The sequence below is a fragment of the Molossus molossus genome, unplaced genomic scaffold (assembly GCF_014108415.1).
Source record: "Molossus molossus isolate mMolMol1 unplaced genomic scaffold, mMolMol1.p scaffold_m16_p_4, whole genome shotgun sequence".
Classification (NCBI taxonomy): Eukaryota; Metazoa; Chordata; class Mammalia; order Chiroptera; family Molossidae; genus Molossus; species Molossus molossus.
The window spans coordinates 110,663,929-110,682,865 of NW_023425377.1; the positions used below are offsets into that span (position 1 = coordinate 110,663,929).

Here is an 18,937-nt window from a genome sequence, read left to right on the forward strand (position 1 = left end):
ATCCTTAAGTCCAATCCTGGTTACATGCAACTCTTCATGTGCACACATACAACTGAAAATGGGTAGAGAAAAAACAAAGCCATGTTGACTAGTGTCATCTCAAGTGAACCCTTGTGCCAACCAACAATCACACTATACCTGTTTCCAGAGCTAAGTGAATTTGCACACTAAAAGACATCCACTAAGGAGAATGTCCAAACAGTTCTCCTTCTTGTCTTTCACATCATCAGTTATTCTTTCCACGGACTTATTCCATCAACATTCAAACACTCTATTATCTGACCCCACCACCCTCAATGCTTTGTCTTCTTTCTTTTATAGCAAGACCACTTGAAAGAGTTGCCTATAGTCAGTTGTTTTGAATTCCTATTTTCTCTGGAATCCATTCCAAGCTCTAGTGAATATCATTCCATCAAAACAGCTTGTCACACCATTACTCTAACAGCTTCCTAACAAATTTCTTTGCTTTTACTCTTACCTCTTTCCGTTCCAACCCATGACAGCTCATTCTCAATACAGGAGCCAGAATGTTGCTCTTTTTTTAAAAAAAAAAAATGTTTTTTTATTGATTTAAGGGAGAGGGGAAGGGGGAGAGAGAGAAACAACATTCGGGTGCTTCCTACACGCCCCCTACCGGGGATCGAGCTTACAACCTGGGCATGTGCCCTGACCCGGAATCAAACTGGCGACCTCTTGGTGCACGAGACACCACTCAACCAACTGAGCCACACCAGCCAGGGCCAGAATGTTGCTCTTAATGTAGAAGCCAATTCATGTCACTCCTCTACTTGAAATCCTGTAGTGGCTTCCCTACTCTCTCTGAATAAAAGTCAAAGTCCTTAAAATACCCAAGGAGGCACTGATCAGTCTGTTAACATTCTGAGCTCATCTCCAATTATTCTAGCTGCTCATTTTGCCCATCACACTGGTTGCTTTTTGTTCTTAGCACATGCCAGACATGTTCTTGCTTCATGGTCTTGGCATTTTCTTTTTATTCTGCCTGTAATACTATTCCCTATAGTGTGTTACATGGCTCACGCTTTCAAGTCTTTAATGTTTACTTCCTTCTCTAGTCACACTACCAAAAAAATCTACTCAACTGCCCTTCTGTCTCTCTTTCGTTTTTTTCTTAGCTCTTTCTATTATACAAGTGTATATGTATTTCACACATATACACATGAAAAATGTGTATATGTATACATATTTATTTATATATTCTCTGTCTACACACACACAGACAATATCTTTCCCTCCCCAAGTAGAATGTACTCCATAAAGAGGGCAGGGACTTTTGTCCAGATGTTCATCTCAGTGGCCAGACCAGTGTTAGCACATAGTAGGATGTTAACATATGAATGAAGAAATACATTTAAACATAGTAAGTAATTTTCCTATAGGTTATAACAACTTCAGAAATTTTTCAAGTTACCAATATTTCACAGTGATGATTATTCACTAAAGTATATACCGAAGAAAAGACTCGCTAAAAAAGGATACTAAATATTTATGTAATCCACAAAGTTATGTTAGTTAATAGGTTCACTTTACCCCTTTAAAACCTTTAAAAACTAGTTCAGGTCTCATAAAGATTAGAAGAGGAAGAAATTAAATGACCTTTGAATTGCTCCAAAAAGCTATCATCCTAAATAGAGTCACAACTCCCTAAAAACTGAAGATCCTTTAGTTGGCCATTAAAATAAAACTGGACACCATACAAATTACCTGGTGAATGAGTGTAATGAATTCTCTAGGGGATAAGTCTTCTTTATCATGAAATTGCTTAAATTAAACTTTATTATCTGACAAACTACTACAATGTTTCATCTAATATTTCAAACCATTTAGAAAGCCAAGTGACTGTAATGATTTTCATAGAAAAATAAAAACACACCAGAGATCGTTGATAAGCTGATTTACATAAAACACAGTGATAAATTATTCCTGAGAACAAAGAGAGAGAGATTTGAAGATATTTCGGCTGAAAAAGTGTGTTCTAAATAAGTACTCAAACAACGATCTTCACTGTCATTCTTCCCACTGGGAGGAACAAGGGAAGTTCAGCATATATGAAAAGCATTTGCTGTCTAAGATAATTATAAATTACTCTAATACCGTGTGAAAGCATTTAAAGATCGCTGTTAACGAATGATGCATAATATCACACGAAATAGTCTAACCTATGATTATTGTAGATTATTGGTCTTATAAAACACACAAGTTGGGAGTGGTACACAACTGATTTGAGTCTTAAATTGAAGACATTTAGAAGGGACACTAAATTAATATTGCTTTATTTTTTTCCCCAGCAATGAACTGTCCTTCCTAAAAAAATTTTTTTATAGGGGAGAACAAGGTTTTTAACAAAAATAAAAGAAACCCATATGGTTTAAATACAGGTCAAGAGTCCTTGGCTAACAACGATAAAGCATTATTGTCAGGTAGTTGGTATAGACTGAATTTTCCCAGTATGTGGTACAAATGCAATGAGGACTGCAACCCAAATGCCACTATCATTAACGCTTAGTTAGCAGTCCTGTAGAAGAGGATAGAAGAAAAATAAAACATTGTTTTGATAGTTCTCACTTTATCGACTTAACCCCCCCCCCCCCCCCCCCACACACACACACCAGGCTTATGTAGTTTATGGGATGGGGAAGGGCTTTGATCGTCGTGACTACACTGTACGAACCACTGAAGGGAAAATAAAGGCATTTTGAGTTAAGACACCACCCCTGATCTCAAGGAGTTTAAGATATAATTACGGGGAAGAGGGAATAGTCACTAAGGGAAAAAGTGCCGAATGCTATAGAAAGTGCAACAAAAAAGCTAAAGGCGTTCAACTGGGAGATTAGCTGGGATCACCCCAGCTACAGTCAGGTACACACTACTCTATGAGAAAAGCGGAGCGACGTCTGGCCATCGTTTCTGCAAAGGCTGGGAGCGGACGAGGAATATTTGACTTCAAGGCGGCAAGATGCCACGACTCCATAGTCACCACACCGTGGAAGAAAAGGCCGCGACTCCCCATAATCAAATACGCACATGTGAAAACATACCCATTTCACTGTGCCAAGGGAAGAACGTGCGTGTGTGGGTGCTGTAAATTCTGAAGGTGCCTTCCTCTCTAGGAGGTTCAGCTCTAGAGTCAGCAGGGTAAATGGGGACTGCAAGCGGTGGATCGTTAAGATGGTATCTAGGTCTATTCTCGTAGCCTCTGGCGGGTGGCAGGCAGAAGTGGCCGAGAACCCGATCAGCTGGTGCGGAAGCGCGACGCGCCATGCCCTCGCCGGCTGCCTGCCACGCGCTGCTGCTGCTGTCCCCATCGCCGTCACCTGAGGCCTAATCAAAGGTTCTCGGAGAACGTCCCTACAACCTTTAAATTGTGGCAGATCGCAGCTAACGGCCCAACCCCTCTGGGCTATTTACGTACCTGGAGAACGATCCCCTGGCGGAGGGGAGCGCAGAGGCCAAATCAGCGTTTGCTGTCACTTCTCAGCTACACAACGTGTTCCCACGGCCTCCGGCCAAAATGGCGGTGCCCAGCCGCCGCCTCGCGCATGCCTTAGGGACGTAGCGCGCACACGTGACGGAGAGCGCCGGGAGCGCCGGCGAGAACTGACGTCATTGGGATGCGACCGCCAAGTCTACGTCGTTGGGAAGCCTGGCGTTCCGGAGAAGCTCAGTGGGAGTGGCGCGGAGCTGCTACCGGGAGTCCTAAAACCCTGAGCTGCCGCAAACCCGGTCTGCAAGCTGTAAGTGCGTGAGCTTTTTCCCGATGCGGAAAACGGTTGTAGCGTAAGCACAGGGGTTCATTTCCCCAACCCCAGTCTTTTTTTCCCGATCTCAAGGCCCGTGGGTCAGGAATGGAGCGTTAGACATTGCCCATTTTAGCACTTACAGCACAGGTGTCAAGCAGGACCGACAGAGTCTGGTCCAGACGCTGCTCGCGGTGGCGTTCCCTCTTGTGCCTCAGTTCCTTCTAAACTGTGTGGCCAGGGACTCTGTCTTATCCGAGCTCCGTGTTTTATCCACTTGGTGGCGTCCGGTACCAAGTCTTGCAGTTGAATTCTGCTGTAGTAGAGAGATGGGCTTTGTTTGTTTGTTTTTGTTTTGGCGATTTGACGTTTTTGGACACAGGACGTTCGGCTCGTAATGATGGTCAGAGCTTTAAAGGTCTCATCCTAGACCTCACTTAACTTGCAGGTGGCAAGTACTTTAGTGTATGATTGAACCTATTTATTCATTCAGTAAATTGCTAATTGAGCATTTAAGTCTTAGGCCTTTACTAATTTTAAAGTCCAGTGGCTCTGCTATTATTTATTGAGTATCTTAGGGCTGCTGTGGGGATTAGGGGACAATTGAGATCTAATAGGAGGTATCAAGGAGATGGTATACTGAACTATTGGTCCAAGTTAATAATAGCATGTATAACGATGTTCAGTAGCTGTAACTTCGCGTTTCTGATGCAGTTTTACATATTGTTCACTATCCAAGAAGTATTATTTTTTCACGTTTGCATAGACTTAACAAGATTAACTAACAAAGGATGTGCAAGATGAAGTAAACTTTTGGTTTAAAATAGGCCAGTTACTCAAACCTTGAAGCCATTTTTCTGACTTTATCTTCTGTGGTAAGAGCACATATAAATGGAGCATTTGACAACTAGTGGGGAGACATGATTTTTCTCTGCATCATTTAACGGATTATTTTAAATGAAGACTAATATTCTCATATTTCTGGAATAAGAGTATTTCAGTCTGAATTTTCTAGGTAAAACGTGTCATTTGAATTAAGAATTTTTACTCATAGAAGTGTAGAACTGTATAGTATTATAGAATTATAGATCAAGTCTATCTCTTTGACAGGGAAGGAAATAAAGCCCAGACCTGCCCAATGTCTAGGCTAGTTAAAGTAGAGACTTAAGCTAAAACCCTGATTCTGTGCCCTTTTGCCTGCTGTACTCAGCTGCTTTGCACATAATATATTTTAGAAACAAAAACTGAATTCCCAAGATTTTTAAATTTACAGTAGTTGAGTTATGTTAACTGCATTTGAGAATTAGGTGATTAATATCAAGGGTATATTAGTGATCTATTTGCTATTAAATTTTTATTTACACCTTTTGTAAAAAGATGCTCAGGTCCTGATATAATGTGGATATTCTCTTTTTTACATAGAATATTTAAAAAATGACCACACCAAACAAGACACCTCCTGGTGCTGACCCTAAGCAGTTGGAAAGGACTGGAACAGTACGGGAAATTGGATCACAAGCTGTTTGGTCATTGTCATCTTGCAAACCAGGTAAAACAAAACCAAAAAAAAAAAAGCTGTTTGTAGTAACTACTTTCAGTTTTCTTGTATTGTGGACTGACTTTAATATTCTTTTTGTTTATATTTTTTATTTTAATTCTAAAATAAATTTGAGTTTTCATCTGTTATACAGTATATCTCTTCCCAGTTGCTTTTCTTACATCCACTTGAATTTAATTGCATATGTCATAAGGTGTCCTCTTTATCCTTCCCTATCTCTGCTCTGATTCAGTTATTTGATTAGTATTTTTGCGTTGCTAAGGCTTTTTCTCTATATGGGATAAGTGGGTGATACATTTTTTTCAGTGATTGCATATCCCAAAATAACTTTATTTTACTCTTGGTTGGGATAGAATTCTTGAGTGTCAGTCCTTTCCTCTCACCATTTTTTTTTTTTTTTAGCATGTTGAAAATAAGAAGGCCTATGCCTGTCTCTCTCTCTCTCTTTTTCTTTTCTTTTTTTTTTTTATCCTCACCCGAGGACATTTTTCCATTTTTTGTTCAGATAGAGTGGGAGGGAGGGAGAGGGAGAGAGAGAGAGAAAGAAACATCGACGTGAAAGGGACACATCGAGTGGCCGCCACCCGCACGACCAACCAGGGCCGGGGACAAACTGCAACCGAGGTACGTGCCCTTAGTGAGAACCGAACCCGGGTCTCTCTGGACCGCAGGCTGATGCTCTAACCACTGAGCAAAACCGGCCAGGGCCCTTTTTTTCTTTTCTATAGCTTGTCCTTTCTTTCTGGAAACATTTAAACTTTTTCTGTGTATTGTTAGTATTCAGGACTTTTGCCAGGATACACGTGTATCTTTTTTTGTCTGTCTCTCCTATAATTTGATGGGCATTTTCAATTTTCAGACTCAAGCTCAGAGACAGATTTTAATTATAATATTATTGGTTTAGTAGTTGTGTAGTTGTGTTTCCTTCAGAAACTTGTATTGAATACACATTAAGACTTTTGTAAATCATCTTCCAAACCAAGCCTCTTCTGTTTCGCATTAACAATTCCTTTCTCTCTCTTTCTCATGAGTAGTTTATTGAGGTGTAATTTACTTACAATAAAACTCACCCTTGCCTGGCTGGTGTGGCTTAGTGGATTGTGCATTGTCCTGTGCACCAGGAAGTTGCCATTTCGATTCCTGGTCAGAGCATATGCCCTGGTTTGGGGCTTGATCCATGGTAGGGGACATGCAGGAGGCAGTCAGTTGATGTTTCTCTCTCATTAATGTTTCTATCTCTCTTTCCCTCTCCCTCCCTCTCTCTCTAAAATAAATAAAAACATGTTTTTAAAAACTCACCTGCCCAGCCAGTATAGCTCAGAGGTTGAGCATTGACCCATGCACCAAGAGGTCGCCGGTTCGATTCCTAGTCAGGGCACATTCCCAGGTTGTGGGCCAAATTCCCGGTGGGAAGCATGCAGGAGGTAGGTGGCCAATTGATGTTCTCTCTCATTGATGTTTCTATCTCTCTCTCCCTCTCTTTTCTTCTCTATCTAAAATTAATAAAGGGGAAAACATTAAAAAAATAAAATAAAAAACTTTTTTAGGCATATAGTTCTATGAATTTTAAGCACACAGTCACGTAAGCACCCTCACAAGCAAATACAGAATATTTCCATCATCCATGGAAATTTCCTCATGCCCCTTTGTAGTCAGTCTTCTCCTTTCCCCTCCTCCCAAATCCCTGATAACCTCTGATTTGTTTTGTGTCCCTTTGTTTTTGCTTTTCCCAGAATGACATATAAATGTAATCATACTGTATATAGATTTTTGTGCCTGGCTTCTTTTACTTAGTCTAATGCATTTGTGATTTTTCCATGCTATTATATATATAAGTATTTTGTTTCTTTTTATTGCTGATTACTATTCCACTGTATGAATATACCACAATTTGTTTAACTGTTCACCAGTTAGTGGACATTAGGTTTATGGTAACCAGCTTCCAAAATGGTCCCAGTGATCTTAGACTTTCCTACCTGTTGCTGACTGCAGAGATGGTTTGTGCTCTTGGTAAGTTAACATTCTCTGTGTTCACCTCTCTCTTCAGTGTTTTGAGTCGTGGTTTGCTCTGTGACCTCAATTCTCTATTGTACCTAAGAAGAATTACTGATTTCCAGTTAGTTCAGTGTGTTTTTTTTTATTATTGTCGTGAAGATGAAAGTGACATCTTCCAAGCTCTTTACATATCAGACCAGAAACCGAAAGTTCTTCCTTTCAGTTTTTTTAAAAAAATTTATTGAATTTATTTGGGTAACATTGGTTAATAAAATGATTTAGGTTTCAAGCGTGCAATTCTATAATACCTCATCTGTATATTTTAAACTATATATCTTCATAGTCAAAGTGGATTTATTTTTTAATTTTTTTTTTCTTTATTGATTTTAGAGAGAGAGGAAGGGAGAGGGAGAAAGAGAAAGAAACATCAATGAGAGAGAACATCAATTGGCTGCCTCCTGCATGCCCCCCACTGGGGATCAGGCCTACAACCTGGACATGTGCCCTCATCAGGAATCGAACTGGCAACCTCTTGGTGCATGGGTTAATTCTCAACCACTGAGCCACACTGACTGGGCAAAGTGGATTTCTTATAGATAGCATATTATCAGGTCTTTTTGGTTTTTTAGATCTGATCTGACATTCTTTATCTTTTAATTAGGAGTGTTTAGACATTTATATTTAATATATCTCTTGATAGATGAGAGCTGTTTTTCTGATCCATATTCAATCCTAGATAGTCTTTCTGTGCCTGGCCTCCAGGGTTGGGCTTTCTCAGTATTTTGGGCCCTCCTACCTATGATATCCAAACTCTGCCTTGTATCTGTGGCTGGCCTTTTGTGGGAGAGAGGTTTCTGCCCCACCCTCAGAGGAAGGACTGTTTCCCTGCCTCTCCCCCAGGTGTAGAGGCTTTTTTTTCTTTTCTTTTACTCTTCTCCTAGCAAGGAAGGGTCTGTATTGGTGTCTTGGAGCCAACAGGTTTGATGTTCCTCTCCCAGCAGCTTATTAAATCCTTTGTTCCATAGGAGAGAAAGGTTTGGGAAGGGAGGAGGGGCTTTTTTCTTTTTTCTTCTCCTCTATGCCTGTATGTATCACTGAAATAGGCTTTCCATCTCCTGCTCTCCCCCCAGTTTTTCTGGTATATACGCTGAGGGCCCTTGGAAAAGAGCCTGAGAGTCAACGTGAGTTCACCTTGTATTTGGCACTCCCAGGGCTGCTCAACTTTTATGTTAGCCTACACTTGGCCTTTAGTAATTTGTTCAAGTCCTACCAGATTTCTTCTTGGTGTTTATTTGTTAGTGTTCCTTCTTCCCCTGCTCTTCCACAATTGGGACAGACGGTATATCCTTTTCCTCCTGTGCCTGGGAGCTACCCCTTCTTGGATTTCAGGCTATTTGGTTGCTGTGTGGTTTCAAGTTCTCATGTTTTCAAGAAAAATTATGAGCTTGTTGTTTAGCCTTCTTCTTGTTTGAATGGGGGTGATGCCTTTTCCCAGTTTTCTGTATCCTAGACTGCTTCAGAAGTTTCTTTATAGCATCAAATATTTCTGTGAATTTTCTAAAATTGAACAAATCTTCCATTGCTTGACTTAGTAGTGTAGTTCAACTGGTGCCATACTGTGTGAGTAATGGGGTGTAAATCAGTGCCAGTTCACATCCTTTTGTTATGGCGTTTGCAGAGAGCAGCACGTAGAAGTCACTAGTTTCCTGAAGACGCCCACTGCTCTGACACCTACCAGGTATAGAAGAGAACAGTAGTTGACAATACCAGAAGAAAGGTGGGATCACTTAAAATGTGTTGGATATGAAAGTCATGAAATTTACCAGTGTAGTGTCATACATTTTTTTTTTATCCTCACCCGAGGACATTCTTCCATTCCTGCTCAGACAGAGTGGGAGGGAGAGAGAGGAAGAGAGAGGGAGAGAGAGAAACATCGATGTGAAAGGAACACATCAAGTGGCTGCTTCCCACACAACCCCAACCGGACCAGGGACAAACTGCAACCAAGGTACGTGCTCCTAGCGGGAACTGAACCCAGTCTCTGGACTGCGGGCCGATGCTCTAACCGTTGAGCCAAACTGGCCAGGGTGTCATACATTTTACTTCATATAATTTCAAGCTTTGGGTCTATCAGTGAAATATCATATGATTATCATTTTACACATTAAGAATGACTAACTTAAAAAAAATTTTTTTTCTTTATTGATTTTAGAGAGAGAGAAAGGGAGAGGGAGAGAGAGATAGAAACAGTTATGACATTGATGAGAAAGAACAATGATTGGCTGCCTCCTGAATGCCCCCCACTGGGGATTTGGACCACAACCTGGGCATGTGCCCTGACCAGGAATCGAACTGGTGACCTCTTGGTGTATGGGTTGATGTTCAAACACTGAGCCACACCGGCCAGGCAGATGGACTACTCTTTATAGATGAGAAACAACATGAGAAAGTTAATTGTTTAACCTTTACTTTGCTTCTCTATAGACATATATTTTTCTGTTTAAGTCAGCAGATAATTGCTGAAATCTGTAAGACTGTTAGAGATTAAAAGATAAAGAAGGGCGTGTGCATCCTCGTCGACCGCTGCGGACCCGTAGGGAAGCGGTTCGGGCGCAGGCCGGGTGGTGTGGTCTCCTGCCTGGACAGTGTGAACGAACAATGCAGAAGGACTCCGGCCCACTAGTGCCTTTGCATTGGATTGGCTTTGGCTATGCAGCACTGGTTGCTTCTGGTGGGATCCTTGGCTATGCCAAAGCAGGTAGTGTCCCATCCCTGGCTGCTGGGCTCCTCTTCGGTGGTTTAGCAGGCTTGGGTGCTTATCAGCTGTCTCAGGACCCAAAGAACGTTTGGGTTTTCCTAGTTACATCTGGAACCTTGGCTGGCATTATGGGAATGAGATTCTACCACTCTGGAAAATTTATGCCTGCAGGCTTCATTGCAGGTGCCAGTTTGCTGATGGTCGCCAAACTTGGAATTAGTGTGCTCAATAGACCCCATTGATCATAGTCATGTCCCAGCTTGGGCTCATGAAGAATTTTAAAACTTCCACTATTTTTATTAAGAGAAATAAATGGAGCATTTTCACATATACTGATATTTTACTTAAAAGAAAAAAGATACTGAACTTGGCAGAGAAAATTATCAGTCATTATTACAACCCTAAAGAGGTGGGTATCATATAACATAAGAGCTTATTATAATACTCTCATATAATTTGATTATTACATGATGTTTTTTCTTCATTTTGTATTTTTACATAAAGTCTCAAAGGGTAAAATATTAAGTGTCAACACTGAGGGCCCTGAAACCCCATTCCCTACTTAGAGGAACAGTGTGAAAAAAAAATCTCATGAGATTAGGATATCTGTTCCTTTGCTCATCTTAGAGCACAGACCTACTTTGAAATTATGTTAAATGAAATATCAATGAAAATAAAATTTACTGTAAATAACAACAACAAAAAAGATAAAGAAGACAGTCCTTGCTGTCAAGGAGTTCACAAGCTAGTAGAGGAATTTTAACTAGTCATTATTATACAATGTAATAATATATAACTTTTGTTTAGTGCTTACTAAATAAAAGGTCCTGTTATAAGTACTTTACATGTATAAAATAAACAATTCTCTCTCTAAAATAATTGTAAAGTATGTACTGTAAGGTATTTTTATCATTTTCTTGAAAACAAAAACAAAACTATTTTTTTTTTTTTTTGCCCAGCCTGTGTGGCTCACTGGTTGAGCATCAACCCATGCACCAAGAGGTCACTGATTCGATTCCCAGTGAGGACACATGCCTAGGTTGTGGGCCTGATCCCTAGTGGGGGACATGCAGGAGGCGGCCAATTGATGTTTCTATCTCTCTCCTTCTCCTATCCTCTCTCTCGAAAATCAATAAAGAAAATATTTAAAAAAAAATTTTTTTTAACTCCTCACCTGAGGATATTTTCCCATTGATTTTTAAATAGAGTGGGAGGAGGGAAGGAGGGGAGAGAGAGAGATGTGAGAGAGACACATCGATTGGGTGCCTTCAGCATGACCCTGATTGGGGCCAGGGATTGAACCTGTAACCCAGATACATGCCCTTGACTGGGAATCGACTCTGGTCCACAGGCTAATACTCTAACTGCTAAGCCAAACCGGCCAGGGCTTTTTATCATTTCCTAAATGAGGATACTGTAGTATAGAAATATTAAGTAATTTGGCAAAGATCACATAATAAGTGGGAATGCTGGGATTCAAGCAGTCAGCCTCCACCGTGTCATGCTGCTTTCTACTAAGTGTGGGCTCAGTGCAGTAGTGGTCCAAAGGAGAAAGTGATTGACTGCTTTGAAAGGATCAGGGCATCTTTGTGGAGATAATGCTTATCCTGCATGATGGAGCAAGAATCAGATTTCATTCAGTAAGGGCATAAAGGCAAGAGGAACAATGTAGCTTAGACAAAACATGGCTCTTTTAAAGAATTGTGAGTAGCCAGTAAGTCTAGAACAGAGGAGAGTGACCTAGGTGAAGGTAGCTAGTTAGGTAGACGCCTGATCATAGAGGACGTTATTAAATTGTTCACACTTTATTATATAAGTAGTACAAGCCATTGAAAAGTTTTAAGTAGCAGTGTAATTAAGCACTGTTTATTCACATTTAAGAAATGAATATAAATATACACACAGTATATTTAGAAGATATTATTTAAAATTAGCCCTGGCCGGTTTGGCTCAGCTGTTGGAGCGTCGGCCTATGGACCAGAGTCCTGGGTTCAGTTCCACTAGGGGCACATACCAAAAAAATAATAATAAAAATAAATAAATAAAAATTAAAGCTAACAACTAAGAACTTGATCCTAATAGAAGCATTTGTGTGTGCAAGTGATGTTTCTTTTAAGAGTTGAGGTCTGGTTAAGACAATGGAAGAACTCTGCTTAATTTAAATGTCACAGTACTGACCATCCTATTTATCAAACTTTCTGGACAGATATATATTTTATATTTTGAATATATAGCTCTTTCTTTAGCATAAGCATTTATTGTCACTTGTGTTTTTAGGATTTGGAGTGGATCAATTACGAGATGACAATCTAGAAACTTATTGGCAATCAGATGGCTCCCAGCCTCATTTAGTGAACATTCAATTCAGGTAATACATTAAAACTTCTTTTTAATTGAATTTATTGAGGTAACATTGGTTAATAAAATTATATAGATTTCAAGTGTACAGTTCTATAATACATTATCTGTATATTGTATTGTGTGTTCACCACCCAAAGTCAAGTCTCCTTTCATCACCATTTATACCCCCTTTACCCTCTTCTACCTTCCCCCACGCCCTTTCCCTCTGATAATCACCACACTTGTATGTGTCTGTGAAGGTTTTTTTTTTTTTTTTTTTTTGCTTAATCCTTTTACTTTTCCACCCAGTCCCCCAACCCACCTCCCCTCTGACAGCTATTGGTCTGTTTTCTGTATCTATGAATCTGCTTCTATTTTGTTTGTTAGTTTATTTTGTTCATTAGATTCCACACATAAGGGAAATCATATGGTATTTGTCTTTTTCTGACTATCTTATTTCACTTACCATGCTACTCTCTGGGTCCCTCTGTGCTATTGCAAAAGGTACAATTTCCTTCTTGGTTTATAGCCGAGTAGTATTCCACTTTGTATATATACCACAGCTTTTTTATCCACTCATCTACGGATGGACACTTGGGCTGCTTCCAAATCTTGACTACTGTAAATAACACTGCAATGAACATAGGGGTGCATATATTCTTTCAAATTAGTGTTCCAGGTTTCTTTGGATATATTCCCAGAAGCAGAATCACTGGGTCATAAGGCAGTTCCATTTTTACTTTTTTGAAGTAACTCCATACTGTTTTCCACCATGGCTGCACCAGTCTGCATTCCCACCAACAGTGTACACAGGTTCCCTTTTCTCCATGTCCTCACCAATACTTCTTGTTTGTTGATTTATTGATGATAGCCATTCTAATAGGTGTGAGGTGATATTTCATTGTGGTTTTAATTTGCATTTCTCTGATGATTAGTGACATTGAGCATCTTTTCATATGTCTCTTGCCTATCTGTATGTCCCCTTTGGAGAGTGTCTATTCATGTCTTTTGCCAAGTTCTTCATTGGATGGTTTCTTTGGTGTTGAGTATTATAAGTTCTTTATAAATTTTAGATATTACACCTTATTGGATGTATCATTGGCAAATATGTTCTCCCAGTTAGTGTGATGTCTTTTCATTTTGTTGATGGTTTCCTTTCTTTTTTTCTTTCTTTTCAGTACGTACCCCTAGCAGGAACTGAACCCAGGACTCTCTGGTCCACAGGCCAATGCTTCAACCGCTGAGCCAAACTGGCCAGGGCTGTTGATGGTTTCCTTTGCTGGGCAAAAACTTTTTAGTTTGATGTAGTAACATTTGTTTATTTTTTCTTTTATCCTTTACCGAGAAGATATATCATAAAAAATATTGCTCAGAGAAATGTCCAAGATTTTACTGCCTATGTTTTCTCCTAAGAGTTTTATGGTTTCAATTCTTACATTTAAGTCTTTAATCCATTTTAGTCTATTCTTGTGCATAGTGTAAGAAGGTGGTCTAATTTCATTTTTGGCACATATCTGTACAGTTTTTCCAACACGATTTATTGAGTAGATTGTCTTTACCCCATTATTTGTTCTTGCCTATTTTGTCAAATATTAATTGACCATAAAGATATGGGTTTATTTCCGGGCTCTCCATTCTGTTCCATTGATCTATGTTTCTGTTTTTTATGCCAGTACCATGCTGTTTTGATTACTATGGCCTTGTAGTATAGTTTGATATCAGGTATCATGATTCGTCCAACTTTGTTATTCTTTCTCAAGATTGCTGTTGCTATTCAGGGTCTTTTGTGGTTCCATATAAATTTTTGGAATATTTTTTCTAGTTCTGTGAAATATGCCATTGGTATCTTGATAGGAATTGCATGGAAGCTATATATTACTTTGGGTAATATGCACATTTTAATGCTGTGAATTCTTCCTATCCACGAACATGTTATGTGCTTCCACTTCTTTGTATCTTCTTCAATTTCTTTTCTCAATGTCTTATAATTTTGAGTACAGATCTTCTACATTCTTGGTTAGATTTATTCCTAGGTATTTAAAAAAAATTTTTATACTATTATAAATGGGATTTTTTTTAAATTTTCCTTTCTGATAGTTCATTATTGGTATATAAAAATGCAACTGATTTCTGGATATTTACTGTACATCTTGCTACTTTACTTCTCAGTTCTAGTAGTTTTTTTGGTGCAATCTTTAGGGTTTTCCAGGTAATACATTTTTATTTTATTTTTTTATTTTTATTTTTTTTTAAATCTTTATTGTTGAATGTAGAATGTATTACAGATGTTCCTCATTTTTCCCCCAATGACCCCCTCCTCTCCACTCCCTCCCCCCTCCTGCCTTTTCCCAAACTATTGCCTCTGTCCATTGGTTATGCATATAAGTTCTTTGGTTTATTTCTTCCCACCCCCCAAGCCCTTTCCCTTTGAGGTTTGTCAGTCTAGCAATGAATTTGTACTTCTTAATCCCTTCGCCTTTTTTTTTTTTTTATCCTCACCCGAGGATATTTTTCCATTTTTTGTACAGATAGAGTGGGAGGGAGAGAGAGGAAGGGAGAGAGAGAGAGAGAAACATCGACGTGAAGGGACACATCGAGTGGCTGCCACCCGCACGACCAACCAGGGCCGGGGACAAACTGCAACCGAGGTACGTGCCCTTAGCGGGAACCGAACCCGGGTCTCTATGGACCACAGGCCGACGCTCTAACCGCTGAGCCAAACTGGCCAGGGCTCCCTTCGCCTTTTTCACCCATTCCCCCAACCCCCTCCCATCTTGCAACCAACAAAATGTTCTCTGTATCTATGAGAATGTTTCTTTTCTACCTGTTCATTTTGTTTGTAGATTCCATTGTTGATAGATATGTATTCATTGCCATTTTGTTTGTTCATATATTTTATCATTTTCTTCAGAAAGACCCTTCATCATTTCATATAATAACGGTTTGGTGGTGATGAACTCCTTTAACTTTTTCTTGTCTGGGAAAGTCTTTATATGGTCATCGATTCTAAATGACAGCTTTGCAGGATAGAGTCATCTTGGTTGTAGGTTCTTGCTTTTCATCACTCTGAATATTTCTTGCCACTCCCTTCTGGCCTGCAAAGTTTCTTTTGAGAAATCAGCTGACAGTCTTATGGGAATTCCCTTCTAGGTAACTAACTGCTTTTCTCTTGCTGCTTTTAAGATTCTCTCTTTGTCTTGAACCTTTTGCATTTTGATGATGTGTCTTGGTGTGAGCCTCATGGGGTTCATCTTATTTGGGACTCTGTGTGCTTCCTGGACTTGTGTGTCTGTTTTCTTCACCAAGTTAGGAATGTTTTCTGCCATTATTGTTTCAAACAGGTTTTCAAGTTCTTGTTCTCGCTCTTCTCCTTCTGGCACCCCCAAGATGCGAATGTTGGCACGCTTGAAGTTGTCCCAGAGGCTCCTTACACTCTCCTCATTTTTTTGTATTCTTTTTTCTTTTTGCTGTTCTGATTGGGCGTTTTTTGCTTCCTTATATTCCAAATCGATGGTTTGCTTCTTGGATTTACGTACTCTACTATTGAATCTGTGTAAATTATTCTTTATTTCAGTTAATGCCTCCTTCATTTCTGTCTGTGCATCCATCATTTCTGACTGGTCCTTTTTTATGCTCTTGAGGCCCTCGCTAAGTTCACTGAGGTTCTCACTAAGTTCATTGAGCATCCTTATAAGCAGTATTTTGAACTCAGCATCTGTTAGGTTGCTTATCTCCATTTCACTTAGTTCTTTTCCTGGAGTTTTGTTCTGTTCTTTCATTTGGGATCTGTTTTTTTGTCTCCTCATTTTGGCTGCCTCCCTGTGTTTGTTTCTGTGTACTACTTAACGAGCGGTATGGGGCTAGCTGAGACCAGATGCTGCTTGTTTGAAAGAATTTAGGAAAACCTGAAGCAGGATCCAAGACAGGCCAATCCTATGGTTAAGCAAGTGGCAACAGCTGGGGTGGGCCTGAAAGTTGGGTGGGGCAGGGCGGGGCTACCAGTGTGAGCCAGGTTGCTAGAGTCCCAGATATGGTGACTGTCTGCTACCCCAGGGAAGGGCTCACCAAAGGAACAAAGGCCTCTTACAGCACGTTTGTCCCGGAGAAAACCCCCTCTCCAGCCCTCGCTCCAGTGCCAAACAGCTCAATTCTTCCCTGTATGTCTCTGGCGCCCCTTGAGCTGCCTCCCCTCCAAGCTTAGAGGGAGAGAGTCCGATAAGTCCGTGCGCGGGCCCTTTAAGGAGCTGCCTGGGGCTCCAGCCGCTTCAGCCTCCCTGAGCCTCAGTTCCTGCTGGTTTTTCCAGCCAGAAGTGATGGGGATTCTCTTCCTGGCACTGGAACCCTGAGCGGGGCATCTGGTGTGGGACGGGGACCCCTCAGTCCTCAGGGAGGACCTTCCCAGCTGAAGTGTCATCCTGATTTTTATCCGCCACACATGTGTATGGGACCAGCTCGACTCGCCTCTGGCCCTCGCGCCTCCACCCCTCCTACCAGTCTGGATGTGGCTGCTGCTTTAATTCCATAGTTGTAGGACTTCCATTCAGCTTGATTTCAGGCGGTTTTGAATGATGGTTGTTCTGTAGTTTAGTTGCAAATGATGTGGTTGTGGGAGGACGCGATACCACGTTTACCTACCAGCCATCTTGACCGGAAGTCTCCAGGTAATACATTTTTGAATTTTTCAATTTGTGTTGGTTATAAGTGGGCAAATAAATCTATTTTACTTACATCAAGTTTAAAAAATATAGACATTATAGTGAAGTGCACTTAACTCTGCTTTTGAATCTTAGACATTTTTTTTTGCTAACTAGAATGTGTTTAAAGTTTACTCTGTCTTATCCTTTATGAATTCTTTATGGTACCTTATACAGTTCCTTTTACATAACTGTTTCTCAGATACTTAAAAAAAATCTTTATTGTTGAAAGTATTACAGATTCACCCCTATTTCCCCCATTGACCCCCTCCTGTCCACTCTCACCTCCCCTCTGCTGTCCCCACACTATGTCAGATATACTTTTTAATATGATTTATTTCAAAAAATATGCTTTGCTTATGACCCAAAACAATGACTAAATGCATTGCAAAGTACACCTGGAGTGATTTCCATTTGGAAAAATAAATTTTTATCTTAGAACTGCTAAGGACATTTTTAGTTTGAAATGCTTACTTTTTTGGGGAAAAGGAAAACAGTCATATGTTTGTCAATTGCTTTGAATGTATTGAGTTAGATGGAAATCAGTTAATTTGGTGATCTTGCTCCAGTTATGCCATCTATGTTATCATTCTATAGCACTGTATTTTTAGTTTGTTTTTATCTTTTTTTACTTTGTTTTTATCTTCCTACTTTATAGATCAGCAAATTTCTTAAGAAAAAGCCAGATAGTAAATATTTTAGGATTTGTGGGCTATCTGTTCTCTGTTACTACTACTCAGTTTATTCCTTTATAGCATGAAAGCACCTGTAGGCAATGCGTAATGATTGAATTTAGCTGTTCTGATTAAACTTTATCTTACAAAAGTAGGTGGTGTCAGGGTTCAGCCAGTGGGCTGTGATGTGTCAACTCCTGTCTTAGGGTATTAAATATTGTATACACCAGAAATAAAAAACGGCAGCTAATATATTTTTTAAAGACTTAATATACCTTGCCTGGCTGGTGTGGCTCAGTAGGTTGAGTGTCGTCCCATGGACTAAGAGGTTCCAGTTTGATTCCTGGTCAGGACACATGCCAGGGTTTCAGGCTTGATCCCCAGTAGGGGGTGTGCAGGAGGCAGCCTATTAATGTCTGTCGCTCACATTGGTGTTGCTATCTCTCTCCCTTCCTCTGTCTTTAAAAAAAATCAATAAAAACATTTTTTAAAAAAAGACTTAAAATACCAGATAATTTCCTAAGTGTCTTACCCACTTACCCATTCATTTCATTTAAACTTTACAGCTATTTTTTATTTTTTACAATATTTTTTTTTATTGATTTTTGTAGAGTTTTAGAAGTTCTTTATGTATTCTGGATAGTAATTCTTTATCAGATATGATTTACAAACATTTTCTCCCATTCTTTGGGTTGCTTTTTTACAAAAGTTTTTAATTTTGATAAATTCCAATTTATTATTTATGTTGCTTGTGGCTTTGATGTTGTATTTCACTGATGGATTTTAATTATTCTATTTTATTATTAGTTATTGTTGTTAGTCTCTTACTATGCCTTATTTATAAATTAAACTTTATCATAGGTATGAGACTTCAATTATGTGTTAGTCTGCTTTATACTGCCTCATAGACCACTGATATTCTATTCATTTTAATGAGAGACGAGAGCTTTTTGTTTTCTATGCTTCCCTTTGGAGAATTTCTATAACTATATCATTATGCTCATTGTCTTCTCAATGTTTAGACTGTTATTAATCCCATTCAGTGAATTTCTTATTTAAGATTTCTTTTTCATGTCCAGAAATTCCTTTTTTTTTTTTTTTAACAAGTGTGGGTCTTGGGTGTGTGTTCGTTTATTTATTTATTTATCCTCACCCGAGGACAC

The 18,937-nt window shown here is 39.5% G+C and overlaps 3 protein-coding genes across 8 annotated transcripts in view; 2 read left to right on the forward strand and 1 right to left on the reverse strand.

Annotated features, from left to right (window-relative positions):
• ABCE1 (ATP binding cassette subfamily E member 1) overlaps positions 1-3,544 on the reverse strand; it is a 29,403-nt gene extending 25,859 nt beyond the window's left edge. Inside the window, exon 1 of the mRNA XM_036241266.1 lies at positions 3,431-3,544. The gene's annotated coding sequence lies outside the window, so the exon portion shown is untranslated. The remainder of the gene's footprint in view (positions 1-3,430) is intronic.
• Positions 3,545-3,644: 100 nt separating this feature from the next.
• ANAPC10 (anaphase promoting complex subunit 10) overlaps positions 3,645-18,937 on the forward strand; it is a 55,403-nt gene continuing 40,110 nt past the window's right edge. For 5 of the 6 annotated variants that reach the window (XR_004956507.1, XR_004956506.1, XM_036241261.1 and 2 more), the window contains exons 1-3: positions 3,645-3,752; positions 5,178-5,304; positions 12,344-12,434. Coding sequence is in view for 4 of the 6 variants with exons in the window: in XM_036241261.1 (XP_036097154.1) it covers positions 5,190-5,304; positions 12,344-12,434 (206 nt within the window). In the remaining 2 variants the exon portion in view is untranslated. Of the gene's footprint in view, positions 3,753-4,133; positions 4,204-5,177; positions 5,305-12,343; positions 12,435-18,937 lie in introns of those variants that run through there. The other variant, XM_036241262.1, reaches the window with a different exon arrangement.
• On the forward strand, positions 9,875-10,469 carry LOC118615951 (transmembrane protein 14C-like). The gene has a single exon (XM_036241265.1). The coding sequence runs from the start codon at positions 9,967-9,969 to the stop codon at positions 10,306-10,308; it is 342 nt and encodes a 113-aa protein (XP_036097158.1). The 5' UTR covers positions 9,875-9,966; the 3' UTR covers positions 10,309-10,469.